Here is a 15,399-nt window from a genome sequence, read left to right on the forward strand (position 1 = left end):
AAAGATACTAGAGGAGCTCCTCTATAATCTTTGCTCCTGCCAACGGTTCATGTCACCCATTGCCCTCCAGGTCATTGCCCTCGGATCGCCTGAACCTTTCCTGGCACGAAGGAGAGGTTTAATTGCCGGGATAGGCGGCGGTGCCAATTGAGTTTTGGGGAGCGGTTGATTGCGGCTGCTTAATTGCTTTACGGCGCCGAGAGTTGGTGGTGGCGGTCCTTCTGCAGAAGAAGGAGTTGAGGATGAGTCAGACGGGAGGCGGTACTCGCTGCCCGCTCTGTCTAACTAACACCCAGCGGCAGGCAGCCTGCGAGCCGGAGCCAGAGCCATGGCTGGTTCTCCCAACCGGAGCCTGGAGCTCCTCTACTGCGGCTCCAGCCCTCCCGAAGCCGCCCAGATCCTCAAGGGTAAGCGGGCGATGGTGGTGCCGGCGGGGCTACGCTTTGTACGGGCAGCAGAGCGCAGATTCCTTCTCTCCACAGATGCTGCCTGTCCCGCTGAGTTGCTCAAGCATTTCGTGTAATATCTGGGGCGCAGGGAAGGTGGGAGCCCGGTCTGCCGCTTGCTATTGCCCCCAGCCCTTTCCTCACCTCCCTCCCGACTTCTCTACTCCTCTCCCCCACTCCTCTCTCCGCTGACCCCTTCCCCTGTCACCCTAACCTTCCTCTCGACCTCTTCCCCCACCGACTCCTCTCCCCACCCCCCTGCCCCTGAACCCAGTTCCTCGAACGCCTTTCCTCCTGACTCATCTCTCCCCAAACCCCAACCAGTCTTCCCCTAACTCCTCTCTCCCTGATCCCTTTCCTCCAACTGCTCTTCTCCTGATTCCTCTCCCCTCACCCTCTCCCTTGACCCCTCTGAGTCCTCTCCCTCCTTGGTCCCTCGCCCTGCCCCCCCCCCCCAGCCACTCCAGCCCCCAACCCATCTCCAACTTTTTTCCACGAGCAGTAGCTCTACTCAACAACCAAAAAGTCTGTAGCCTCCTTGTGCTCTGGTATTTTATTTAATTTTTCACATGTTTAAATTACAATCTTTTATTCTTAATTGTTTACTGTATGTCGTGTTGTTACTTGCGAGTGGAGCACCAAGGCTCATTCCTTGTATGTGTGCATACTTGGCTAATAACATTTATTCAATTCAATTCATGTACCCCCCCCAGTTCCTCTTCCCCCACCTCCACTCATCCTGTAACCCCCCTCCCCAACTAGCGTCTGCTCATGCGAGCACTCGTCTTCACATATTATCCGTGTCCTTCTTACAACCATTAGTCTGTCACAGACTGGAGCTAAATGTGTTAATATCAGCTTTATTACTAATAATGGTGAATGGAGACTTAAAATGCTTCTCCAGTCCATCTATTCCTGTGGGACAACCCACCACTGTGGGAACTCAAATCCCTGAGCATTTCAGATTTGTGAACTAGTTGGATTGTGAATCTTTCTCAGGAACAGAATCCTGCCGTAACCATGGGAGGGCCTGTTCCAAACCTTTCTTGATTAGGACAAGAAAATGCATCCAAAGAGAGATCTGAATTTTTTAACTTCTTCAAGTATTCAGTATAAATCTTTATTTTTTGTATTTTAATCTTTTAATCTATCACACCATCTGCTAATTCATTGTTATGCATTCTTTATACAGCAGGTCAAAAATTAAACTCTTCAGTCATTTATTTCCGGGCTTTTCCTTTAGTGTTGCTGTCAAAGATGCATTTCACTTAGTAAGGTACAGTTGGTATCAAGCTGTATTTCCATTGTATGTTCATCAAACAATAAAGTCCTTTCCCTGACCACTCTCCCCCCCTCCCCCCCCCCGACCCCTCTCCTCTTCCCCCCCCGACCCCTCTCCTCTTCCCCCCCCGACCTCTCTCCTCTTCCCCCCCCGACCCTCTCTCCTCTTCCCCCCCCCCGACCTCCTCTCCTCTTCCCCCCCCGACCTCTCTCCTCTTCCCCCCCCCGACCCCTCTCCTCTTCCCCCCCCCGACCCCTCTCCTCTTCCCCCCCCCGACCCCTCTCCTCTTCCCCCCCCCGACCCCTCTCCTCTTCCCCCCCCCGACCCCTCTCCTCTTCCCCCCCCCGACCCCTCTCCTCTTCCCCCCCCCTCCTCTTCCCCCCCGACCCCTCTCCTCTTCCCCCCCCGACCCCTCTCCTCTTCCCCCCCCGACCCCTCTCCTCTTCCCCCCCGACCCCTCTCCTCTCTCACCCGACCCCCTCTCCTCTTCCCACCCCTCCCCCTCCCCGACCCCCCCTCTCCTCCTCCCCTCCCCCCCCTCCCCCCCCCGACCCTCCCCGGCCCTTCCACCCCTCCTCCCTCTCCTCCCCCCCCCCTCCTCCTCTTACCCCGCCCTCCCCCCTCTCCCCCCTCTTCCCCATCCCCCCGGACCCCTCCCCCCCGACCCCCCTCTTCCTCCTCCCCCCCTCCCCCTCCCCTCTCCCTCCCCCCCCCCTCTCCCGTTCCTCCCCTCCCCCCCCCCGCCCCCCTCCCTCTCCCCCCCCCCCCCCCCTCCTCTCTCCCCCCCCCCCCCCCCCCCCCCCCCCCCCCCCCCTCCCTCTCCCCCTCCCCCCCCCCCCCTCTCCTCCCTCCCCCCCCCGTCTCCTCCCCCCCCCCCCCCCCCCCTCTCCCCCCCCTCGAAGTCCCTCCCCCAAAGAATCCCTCCCCTCGACCTCCCCCCCGACCCCTCTCCTCTTCCCCCCCCCCTATATCTTCCTCTCTTCCCCCCCGACCCTCTCTCCTCTTCCCCCCCCCGACCCCCTCTCCTCTTCCCCACGGACCCTCTCCTCTTCCCCCCTCTCCTCTCCTCTTCCCCCCCTCTCCTCTCCTCTTCCCCCCCGACCCCTCTCCTCTTCCCCTCCGACCCCTCTCCTCTTCCCCCCCGACCCCTCTCCTCTTCCCCACCGCACCCCTCTCCTCTTCCCCCCGACCCCTCTCCTCTTCCCCCCCCCCTCTCCTCTTCCCCTCCCCTCTCCTCTTCCCCCCCGGCCCCCTCTCCTCTTCCCCCCGACCCTCTCCTCTTCCCCCGACCCCCTCCTCTTCCCCCCGACCCCGCTCCTCTTCCCCCCCGACCCCTCTCCTCTTCCCCCCGGACCCCTCTCCTCTTCCCCCCCGACCCCTCTCCTCTTCCCCCGACCCTCTCCTCTTCCCCCGACCCCCTCCTCTTCCCCCCCCGACCCCTCTCCTCTTCCCCCCCGCCCCCCCTCTTCCCCCCGACCCCTCCCTCTTCCCCCCCCACCCCCCTCCTCTTCCCCCCACCGACCCTCCTCTCCCCCCACCCGCCCCTCTCCCTCCCCCCCCCCCCTCCTCCCCCCCTCCCCCCCCTCTCTTCCCCCCCACCCGCCCCCTACCCCCCCACCCTTCCCTCCCCCCCCCCCGCCCCTTCTCCTCCCCCCCCCCCCCCCCCGCCCCTCTCCCCACACCCTCTCCTCTTCCCCCCCTCCCTCCCTCTTTCCCCCCACCCCCCCTCTTCCTCCCCCCCCCCCCCCCCTCCTCTCCCTCCCCCCACCCCTCTCCCCTTCCCCCCCCCCCTCTCTCTCTCCCCCCCCCCACCCTCTCTCCTCTTCCCCCCCCCCCCACCCCTCTCCTCTTCCCCCCCCCCCGCCCCGACCCCTCTCCTCTTCCCCCCTGACCCCTCTCCTCTTTCCCCCCCCCACCCCTCTCCTCTTCCCCCCCCCCCCCCCCCCGACCCCTTTGCTTGCTTTGGAAATAATAAACAAATAAAAATATACACAGCAAGTGAAAGTATTTTTATACGTTTTTTTTGCCAGCATCTGTTTCAGTGCAGGTTGGATCAGCTATTTTCCTCAAACTCACAATTCTGAGATAATCTCAGCTGTGCTCATTGCTTTAGCCATTTAGTAAAATAAACCCTTTTTTTGGCAGGCTACAAAGTTATTAAACAGTTATTGAACCGCACGGTGACCTTGTTCTTGCAGCGTCAAAACAAATGTTACCAGTGAATGGAAAACATCGCTCAAAAGTCCCCTTACATGTAATGGGGGTGAGTTGTCTTTTTCACGAGAAAGGAAGGATAAACAGGCTTGTACTTGTGTGGCATTTGTATGATCTCAATGTACTTCATTCTGTGAATGATCTAGTAGCAATGTTACAACATTTTGAGATTTAAAAAAATCAAGTCTGCAATTTATTCCATCAGATAAAGCATAAAAAGGTCGCGGCCCTGTTTCAACCAATCTTTCCACCACCACGCACAAGAAGCACAAGAAGCGCAAGACAGACACCATTGTGCAGATGCCGAGAAGTGTGTTCAGCTCTGGCTGAACAACTTCTAATCTTGTGTGTGGACTCGATAAGAAGAAGAAGCATAAAAAGAAGTTTAATTTGACACCTAATTCACTTTCGTATCTTCAGTATTAAAAAAGTTATGGCCATTTTCATACTCGGAAATTAGCATCTTGTTCCCTATTGATTTTCCATTGACTTAACACAAAAGCTGTGATCAAGAACAGTCTAAAGCCCTTAACTTTATTAAAAAATTAAGAGAACTGAAATAAATGTTCAGTTATTGTAGATTGAAGCATTCTGAAACAAATATTAAACAATCTTACTTGGATGACCTGAAATTAAAGCATATAATTAGTTAGTTACCCAATTGTAGCTAATTCCAAAATTCAATTACTAGATCTAAACATCTATCCATTTCTTAAGGAAAGATTAACATTTTTAAATAGCCTAAGTGTCCAAAGAACATTCACACAAGAATTCACAATAAAACATGATTTTTAAATCTCATTGACATTAATTTATAGGCCAAATGGAAGGGATTTAGTGTTCAATTGCTGTAAATTAATTGCCATTTAAATCAGCTTGCGAGTGGGATTCTGTGGAACGCGCTGGTTTGGAACGCTGCCATTGCGGTGGATTTGAAGCCCATATGGCATGAAAGATACTGTGGGATTGAATGGGCCCCCAAGTCAGCTACTCGCAACATAAAATTTTGTATAAAGGGATCTTAAGAAGCCCTTTTTAATGTAAAAATAAACAACCTACCTTGCCTTGTCTCCTACATGAGATCTGTCCCGTTGTCGGGGATCGCGGCTTTAGAGGATGATTTTTAATTTACTACTAGACCAAGTGCAGACCCGTTGGGTTTGTTTTCCCAACGCGCGTTTGTGGGGGGGGGGGGGGGGGGGGGGGGCTGTGGCATTACACTCACACTAACCAACCCCCAAACACACAGGTGGGGGGAGGGGGGGTGGGGGGGAGGGAGGGGAGAGGAGGAGGAGGAAACTGGAGAGATTTGGGAGGGAAAGTAGAGTGGGGTAGGGGTACTACCTTCTGTGGCAGAGAATTCCAGAGATTCACCACTCTGTGTGAAAAATGTTTTTCTCATCTCGGTCCTAAAAGATTTCCCCCTTTATCCTTAAACTGTGACCCCTTGTTCTGGACTTCCCCAACATCTGGAACAATCTTCCTGCATCTAGCCTGTCCAACCCCTTAAGAATTTTGTAAGTTTCTATACGATCCCCCCTCAATCTTCTAAAATCTAGCGAGTACAAACCGAGTCTATCCAGTCTTTCTTCATATGAAAGTCCTGACATCCCAGGAATCAGTCTGGTGAACCTTCTCTGTACTCATTCTATGGCAAGAATGTCTTTGAGCATTGGGCATTGTGACATCACACAATGGAACGTTCACCAGGTGCTGGTGCTCCTGCAAAGGCATATGTAAATTGATCCATTTCGATTGGACATATGTGGGCATTGTGACATCACACAATGGAACGTTCACCATGGGCTGGGACTGCTGCAAAGGCATATGTAAATAGATCCATTCCGATTGGACATCTGTGAGCATTGGGCATTGTGACATCACACGATGGAAAGAATCAAAAGGAAGAAAGGCAGGCAGCCGGACGGACGGCGGCAGGCCCAGAGTTTTATATAATAACTAGACCAAGTGCAGACCAGTCGGGTCTGTTTCCCCAACGGCGTTTGCGGGGGGGGGGGGGGGGGGCTGCGACATCACACTCGCATTAACCACCCCCCAAACACACAGGTGGAGGGAGGGGAGAGGAGGAGGAGGAGGAAACGGGACAGATTTGGGAGGGAAAGGAGAGCGGGGTAGGGGGTGAGAGAGGGGGATGGGGAGGGGGGGGATGGGGAGGTGGAGAGGGGAAAGAGTGGAGGGGAAGGGGAGAGAAGTGGAAGAGTGGGGAGGGTTAGGGGGAGTGGTGGAAGAGTGACAGAGGGGTAGGGGCGGGGGGAGAGGGAAGGGGGTGGGGTAGAGAGTGAAGGGGGGTGGGAGGGAGAGGGATGGGTGGGAGGGAGAGGGGTGATGAGAGGGAAACATAAGATTCTATAAGATCCCCCCTCAATCTTGTAAATTCTAGCGAGTACAAACAGAGTCTATCCGGTCTTTCTTCATATGAAAGTCATGACATCCCAGGAATCAGTCTGGTTAACCTTCTCTGTACTCCCTCTATGGCAAGAATGTCTTTTGGCATTGGGCATTGTGACATCACACGATGGAACGATCACCAGGGCCTGGAGCTGGTGCAAAGGCATATGTAAATGGATTCATTCCGATTGGACATCTGCGAGCATTGGGCATTGTGACATAATAATAATAATAATAATGTCTTTATTTATATAGCACATTTTTAGTCAACTTGCATTGACCCCAAAGTGCTTCACACAATTACTTCCATACAGACAGGCAAAGGTGGGTGAAGTGTCTTGCCCAAGGACACACACAGGCAAAGGTGGGTGAAGTGTCTTGCCCAAGGACACAACGACAGTATGCACTCCAAGCGGGATTCGAACCAGCTACCTTCCGGTTGCCAGCCGAACACTTAGCCCATTGTGCCATCTGTCGACATCACACGATGGAATGAATAGAAAGGCAGCCGGACGGACGGCGGCAGCCACAGACTTTTAATATATAATAGATAGATACATAACAATTAAATAACCCAATTTAGTTTAAAAATACCTGCAGCGAACGAATTTCGCATCGATTTTTCGTCAGCAACTAAGTAGGCTGAACAACATCGATTTCAACAGCCTAGAGAAAATCGCGTTTTAAACCCGCCCCCAAAGGCGCCAAAGTCGCGCACACGGGAAGCGGCAGAACTGCAGCGCCGCTGAAGGTAAGTTTTGCAACATACCTAGATCTAGTTAAAGTGGAGTGATTATTATTATATAATTGCAATGTGAAATATTTAGATTTTTCTTAGTTCAACATTTTGGGATAAAGTCTTGGGGAATCTCTCAAAACTAAAATATCCCCCCCAAAAAATAACATAAACGGATTATGTTGAACAAGTGTTAGAAATTTTCCAACAAAGACTATTACAAAACTGAGGTAGAAACTGAACAAACTTTATTGTGTGAGAGAGAGAGTCACACAGAGCACAAGTGTCTGTGGGAGTCCTCTCTGTGTTAATGCTGAAAAACATCTATTTTATACATTGATTGAAACCACAAAGCGTCCAGACAAATGGTAACTGATAAGGAGACTCGGAATTAAAAGGAAATAACATTTAGCTGTGGAATGTTTCGCTGGAGCAAGATTAGCAGATTGCAAGCTATGCGATTCCTCCCAATCATTTGGCTGAGACCTGTTAATTACTTGTGCCCTAGGCAGTTTCGGTAAGCGATCTTGTACAGACACAGATAGAATACACAAGGTAATAGATACAAAATGTATGTATGATCTCAATGTACTTCATTCTGTGAATGATCTAGTTAAAGTGGAGTGATTATTATCATATAATTGCAATGTGGAATATTTAGATTTTTCTTAGTTTTTCTTAACATTTCAACATTTGCTGATAAAGTCTTAGGGAATCTCTCAAAACTAAAATATCCCCCAAAAATACTAACATAAACAGATTATGTTGAACAAGTACCAAGAAAATTGTGGCTATTTAGTTTATCTACAATGGGGGAAAATAATCTGTGTACCAGTCCATATAATTATATCTACATAGCTTCCAAGAACAGACCAGTTCTAGTGTGTAGGATTTTCATGGGGAAATAAAGGAGTGGCAATAACTGAGCCTTATAGAACTATGCAGTGTGCACCGCTATAGGATCTTTGGTGTGCACTGTGGAAATTCCTTGACTTCCCACATAGCCAGACCACCGTGAATGTTTCCTTCCTCATCTCAAACCATCTCTCTCTTTTGAAACCAAGTTCTGTTCCAGAAGATACTGATTCAATAGTTAAGAAAGATGCCAAGTCAGTATATGTATGTGTAGGAAGGATCTGCAGATGCTGGTTTATGCTTGACTACTATATTCATGTGAAATTTTGACTATGATTAACACTTTAAAAGGAAGAAATGTATGATTGACTATGGATACCTTCCTCCATCCATCGTAACAACCATTGGCAGTACATTTCCACAAGTGGTTATACCAGTCTTTCATATTACAATTAGTTCACAATCACCTTCTTTAATACTCTTAAGATCTTACAATAAACGCTGATATTCCATTCCTAATCAATGGTACTACTTGTGAATGATATGCTCAGTGCTGGAGTAACTCAGTGGGTCAGACAGTATCTCTGGAGAAAATAGATGGGTGAGGTTTTGGATCGGGACCCTTCTTCAGACTCGACCCGAAATGTCACCTCTCCATTTTCTCCAGAGATGCTGCCTGATCTGCTGAGTTACTCCAGCACTGTGTCTATCTTTGGCATAAACAAGCATCTGCAGTTCCTTTTTAGTACTATTTGTGAAATTAGCTATTCCCATCAAAATAAATAAACATGGCCCTAAAGACCAATGCAACTGCATGATATTTGGTGTACGAATTATTCATCAAAAGTTAAGATAATCCCAGAACTATCATGTTCTTGTGGATTAAGGAGTGTATCTCCAATCTCCAATTGTCGTCATATTATCATTAAGTTAATTTTCAGCAATTAGCTACCCGAGTAGAATGAATGCTTAGATTATGTTGCAGTATTTTTACTTCTTAATCTCAATGTCACTATTTAAAATTGAAGACGATCGAGATATTCTAACAGATGGTAGTTAGAATATTGAATGTACTTTCAGAAACTATAGTTGATGAAGCATCTTTAGTCTTTTAATAAAATGGAAAAAAATATATATTTAAAAATTATTTTGTGAAATAGAACAATAAGAATAACTTGGTAAATGAGTTAGTGCTGATAAAATAATTCACAGGCTGTATTCTATGGTGTTAAACTCTTAATATTTAATTGAATTAAAAAAATGTATAATTATGATTCCTTGCAGTAATAACCAAACATGTTCTCAAGAGAGACAATTAACAACAGGTTATTCTATCCAAGTGGCTCATGCTAGTTCTTGTGTCTCTTTAGTCGTACTTCATGCAATAATATCAGAACACTAATCTAAAATCTGACTTTGCAGTGACATTTTTCATGGCAAGAAATTATATTTATGCATTTTTTTTAAAATCGAATTAAATATTAAGCGTTTAACTCAATTGAAAGTGTCCCGTTGGATTATCCTGTCAGCACTGGCTTCTTCAATGAATTATTCTTGTACTTCTATTTCACAATATAATTTTTATTAAATTGAGGAACTAATGGTCTAAGCTGCCAATCCATTCAGTGATTTTTGGAAATTCAGTTGTAACATTTTTAATTTCTGCCTTGTCTCACGATCTGAAAATGCAAGCCAGTTATTCCTCTTGTTTTGTGAATAACTGGCTTGTGTGTCACTTTAGTCACTAGTGTGACTAATGTAGTGTGACAATGTGGAAATAATAGTGTAACTAAATACCCTGCTTTATGATTCACTCCTGGGAAAGAATGTAAGATAATCACCAAATTAACATGAGAAGACCACGTGTATAATTATCTTGAATAATTTATGAGCAAGTGTTGCAAGGGAACAGGTTGAAGGATCTTGACTAGTAGAACAGAAAAAGGTTCACTCATCTGTTTAGTTGCAAATCAGTTTTACTGGCAAGAGAGGACAAAAACAATACCTGTTTAGGTATGCGCGGGGTCCAGTTTTACACCCGCCCCCCTCTCTTTCTGCATCCGTCTATGGCACTGATCGTGACTCAGCCCGTCGGTGAACTACTCTCGTACATGAACTTGAACTAACTTTTGGCTTCCTGGTGCCTGCTTTTATACAGGTAAGAAATCAGGTGTTGAAATAACAGCCGGTAAGTCCTGGCCAATAGCGCCACAACCAATGGCAGGGGACTGCATCCCAGCAAGACCCCCCCCCCCTTAGCGAACAAAGAGCTATACACACAGCGCTGCAGACTTGGCGCACAAATAAATACACACAGTGCTCCAGACTTGGAGTGTGCAATACACACAGCGCTGCCGGTTTGGTGCGCAAAGGTTTAAACAGAGCGCTGTCAGCTTAACGCATGGGGATTTAAACAAAGAGCTGTCAGCTGCAGCTCTATGGGGTTTAAATATAGCGCTATGGCCACAGCACTATGGGTCACAGACTGTTCGGGAAAATTCTCGTATAACGGCAAGAGAGCAAATTAACAAGCTAAGGTTCCAATTAGAAAAATACACGACGGAAACAAGCCCCTTAGTCCAATTTGTCCATGCCGATCAAGATGTTCATCTCAGCCAGTCCCATTATCTCGGGTAGATAAGACTTTATATTTTCATTATGATCTTCTGCTATGTTATCCCACCCCACTTCAACATCACTTTAACTTTAGAATCAATATATTGCATTTGCTCATAATAAAAATGAAAAAGTAAAGATTGTAAATGGCTTATCAATGGAGACAGCTCATCTCAAGTAACTAATGCTTTTCCCTCCACAGATCTGAATTTGCCTGCGATCATTCTATACAGTGTTCTCACTCTAATGGCTGTGATTGCAAACCTTGTGTATCTTGAGGAAGTTATCTACCTGCTGAGAAAAGTCCCCTCGACCAACAGGAGAGCCACTATTATGTGGATCAGCGGGGCTGCACCTGTAAGTACTCTTTACGATGTCCAGCTGGGAAAATCAAAGTTTCAGGAACCGCCTTCAGTTCATCATGAGGCTTTAAAAATCACCCTTTCTCATTTTGCATTAACAGAATTCATCCAAGAGTTTTCCCGGTGTGAAGCCATCATCCTACATAATCTGCAGGGTCAATAGTGTTTTATTGTCATATGTCCCAAACAGAACAATGAAATTCTTACTCGCAGCAGCACAACAGAATATGTAAACGTACTATGCAGGAAGAAACTGCAGATGCTGGTTTACACCGAAGATAGACTCAAAATGCTGGAGTAACTCAGCGGGTCAGGCAGCATCTCTGGATAGAAGGAATGGAAGTGGCGGCGCTGCCCTGGCAGCAGCGGCTCACCTGCAGTCCGTTTGTTTTTGCTTTTTTGTGTTGTTTATTTCGTTTTGGCTAGTCCAGTTTTTGGTTTTTTAGTTTGTGTTTTGGGGGGGGGGGGTTTGAAACGGGGCTTGCTGTCTCTCCCTGCGGGGGAATGCGACTTTTTTGTCGTATTCCCATTCTCTGCCTCCGTCTGCGCTGAGGCCTAATGGCGGAGCTGGCGACCTCGAGGCTCAGGAGGCAGAGCCCGCCAGGACTCGCCCTGAGCTCGCTCCCGCGAGGACGGCCCGGCTCGGGGCTGGAACAGGGCTTCCGTGAGGGGCTGTGATGCTCCCGGGGGGCGGCCTGGTCCGAGGAAGGAACGGTGCTCCCGTCGGAGTGGCCGAGCTCGGGGAGGTATGGCGTTCCCAGCCCGAGGGAGGAGCGGCGCCCATGTCGGGGCTGCCCGGCCCAGCCCGAGGGAGGAGCGGCGCCCATGTCGGGGCGGCCTGGCGCGAGGCTGAGACAGTAACGGCACTCACGTGAGGGCGATCCGGCTCGGGGCTGGAACGGTGCTCCGGTGGCTGGGATGGCGTTCTGGCGGCGGTGACCTGAGTCCGGGGTTCGGCCGCAGGCCAGCGGCTGTGTCAGCAGGACTGGTGGACGGCAGCTTCGACCACCCCGGGGCCGCGGTGTTTGAGCCGCGGGACTGTTTGCAACATCGCCCGGTGGGGTATCGCCTCAGCGCAGAGAGAGAAGAGGAGGGAAGAGACTGCAGCCCTAAGACTTTTGCCTCCATCACAGTGAGAAGGTGCTATGTGGACTCACTGTGGTGGATGTTAATATGTGTTTATTGTTGTTTTTTTATTGTATTGTATGTATGACTGCAGGCACGAAATTTCGTTCAGACTTCGGTCTGAATGACAATAAAGGAAACCCTGTAACTTTGTGTCTATCTTTGACATAAACAAGCATCTGCAGTTCCTTTTTAGTTCTATTTGTGAATTTAGCTATTCCCTTCAAAATAAATAAACATGGTTTTAAACTAATGCAACTGCACGATAACAAGCATCTGCAGTTCCTTTTTAGTTCTATTTGTGAAATAATATATATAGATATGGGGAGAAGGCAGGAACGGGGTACTGATTGGGGATGATCGGCCATGATCATATTGAATGGCGGTGCTGGCTCAAAGGGCCGAATGGCCTACTCCTGCACCTATTGTCTATTGTATATATATGTGTGTGTGTGTGTGTGTGTGTGTATATATATTTTAAATCAGTTGGATTGCAGTAGTTTTGTAGAGAAAAGCCGGCTACCTGCAGAATGTATATGAGCAGATTCTGGATCTTTGTGGCTACTCGCTGCTGCATGCAATTATGTGATATGTTGGAAGTCAGGTCAGGATAATTGGGACCTCGCCCTGCCCCTGAATATCATTGAGCCCAGTGGCATTGTAATTCTGCTCCTGTGGCTCTTATCTGGACCCTCATCATTGCTGGTCCATAGCTGTTGTACATACGCAGGAGAGAGAAAACAGGGCATTATAGACGTTAGCCCACGGACTAGAAGGGCCGGGATGGCCTGTTTCCGTGCTGTAATTGTTATATGGTTATAACGTAACCCCAACCATTTGATAGGAGTGGTTGATTTTTGTTCAAACGGTAAGCGCAGTTAGGCTTTTGGTATTTATTATTGCATATTATATATTTTAAATTAATATGCTTTTAAATGCACCTCTATTATTAAATATTCATATTTCATGTAATTTTCAACAGTTTTTTGATTATTTAAATGAATTAAAAAAATAGATATAATTGTAATTCCTTGCATGTTTGTCTCAAGAGAAAATGCTAATCAATGACAGAGGTTATTGTATCCAAGTGGCTCACACTAGTTTTTTATGTTTCTTTAATCTTACTTCATGTAATCCTATCGACACGCTTTTCTTTTTAAAAAAAAAGACTTTGTGTCAGTTATTTATTCGTTTAAAATAACTTAAGGAAAATATATTATGGAACTATTCTCCTTTGAAGAACGGTCCCAACACAAAAGGTCACATCCATTTTCTCCAGGGATGCTGCCTGACCTGCTGAGTTATTCCAGCACCTTGTGTCTATCTTTGCTGTCTACTTGCATCAGTTCAGAAAAACTATTATTTATGCAGGTTATTTGGAAACCTTTTCTCACAATATTTTGAAGTGTTAATTTTTAGTGTATTTAATCATAACAGTTGTTTAATATTTTTGCTTCAGGTGATAGCATCAACGTCTTGTATTGGCATGTGGGTTCCACTGGCATCAATGATCACAGATTTGACAACAGCAGTGTACGTATTTCTTTTGAGGTTTTCATTAATCTATCACATTTCAGATTAAAATGTTACTTTAAACCAAGGGTAAGTCATTTAGATCTTGGAGTATAAAGATATCTTAAAAGATACCAACTATTTGCCAAACAAAATAAACAGTTCCTCAATTGGAAAAAGACCCTTCACCCCATCCATCAATTATTCATCTATACTAATCTAATGTCCCAGCACTTGATCCATATCCTTCTATGCCTTGGCTAGAGCAAGTGTTTTTGTGCAGAAATATTACTTTAATGGACTCTGAAGGTGTGGAATTTTCCTGACATTCACTAATGAGAAGTTTAAGTTCCATAACAAAAAATGCTTTAAAGAGGTGCAGGAGGGAACTGCAGATGCTGGTTTAAACCAAAGATCAAGACAAAAAGCTGGAGTAACTCAGCGGGACAGGCAGCATCTCTGGAGAGAAGGAATGGGTGATGTTTCAGGCCAAGACCCTTCTTCAGACTGGTTAGGGATAAGGGAAACTAGTGAAAGACTACTAATAAAATGTTTAACAATTTTCCGTGCCTAAAATGGGACTGGAAATACTACAATTCCATTGCAAGTAGTTTTTTTTTCATAGAGTCTTAGAATCATAGAGCTATACAGAGTGGGAATACCTTATCAATGCCGATCAAGTTGGCATTCTGGGTTAGTTCCATTTGCCCAAATTTCACCCATATCCTTCAAGAACGTTGCCTATTTCCTTCGCTCCATAGATGCTGCCTCAACCGCTGAGTTTCTCCAGCATTTTTGTCTACCTTCATTCAAGACCATTCCTATCCACATATTTGTCCCAATGTATTTTGAATGTCGTAATTGTATCTGCTTCTATAGCTTCCTCTGGCAGCTCATTCCAAGTAAAGACTAACGTCTGAGTGAAAATGTTGCAGCTGAGGTCTCTCTTCAATAGACTGTGAGCGTTCAATTTATCCACGCCTCCTGATTATCTTCAATAAGATTACCCTGAGCCTCCTATGCTCCAAATAGGAAAGTCCCAGTCTATCCAACCTCTCCCTGTAGCTCAAGCCCGCAAGTCCAGTTAACATCCAGCCTATCAGTAGTCAAGAGTGTTTTATTGTCATATGTCTCAGATAGAACAATGCAATAATAGTGCAATAATAACAATGCTAGTCCATGTAGTTCAGAGCTTATTTGAGGTTGTAGCGTTTAATAGCCTAACGGCTATAGGGAAGAAGCTGTTCCTGAACCTGGACATGACAGTTTTCAGGCTCCTGTACCTTCTTCCCAATGGCAGGGGTGAAATGAGTGTACGTCCAGGGTGGTGTGGGTCTTTGATGATGCTGGCTGCCTTTTTGAGGCAGCGACTACAGTAAATCCCTTCTATTGTTCCAACTTAATGATGTCCTTCCTCTAGCTGGGTGGAGACCAAAACTGCACATAGTACTCCAAGTGTGGCCTCACCAATGAATTGTACAACTGCATCATAATGTCCCAACTTTTGTACTCGATACCTTTCCCAATGAAGGTGAAAAAGCTACTTTTCTTAACAACTAAACCAGGTTCGCTTCTTAATAAACAGACACCACACAAACTGTTTGGTAGACCAGTTCACAACTTTACTTATTATCGGCCGATGGAAGGGAGGGAGAACTCCAGTCAAGTGACCAATGTAGACACTCGACTGTCCTCAGTCCACTTCTCTGAACAACAGAATTAAATTGCATTAAATAGGGTTTTTTGTCCCCTTAGCACATCCCACAGATTAGTCATGGTCAGAGGTACAGGAAAAGGTTTCCACAGAATGCATCACATCAAAGGCATTTTGTTTACATGGTA

At 47.0% G+C, this 15,399-nt stretch overlaps 1 protein-coding gene across 2 annotated transcripts in view; it reads left to right on the top strand.

The window, feature by feature from the left end:
* Positions 1-260: 260 nt before the first annotated feature.
* Positions 261-15,399, top strand: part of LOC116980705 (organic solute transporter subunit alpha-like) — a 47,009-nt gene continuing 31,870 nt past the window's right edge. For both annotated transcript variants that reach the window (XM_033033172.1, XM_033033171.1), the window contains exons 1-3: positions 261-407; positions 10,761-10,915; positions 13,505-13,578. In XM_033033172.1, coding sequence (XP_032889063.1) covers positions 329-407; positions 10,761-10,915; positions 13,505-13,578 — 308 coding nt within the window. In that variant the 5' untranslated portion in view covers positions 261-328. The remainder of the gene's footprint in view (positions 408-10,760; positions 10,916-13,504; positions 13,579-15,399) is intronic.

Source organism: Amblyraja radiata, chromosome 14 (assembly GCF_010909765.2).
Source record: "Amblyraja radiata isolate CabotCenter1 chromosome 14, sAmbRad1.1.pri, whole genome shotgun sequence".
NCBI lineage: Eukaryota > Metazoa > Chordata > Chondrichthyes > Rajiformes > Rajidae > Amblyraja > Amblyraja radiata.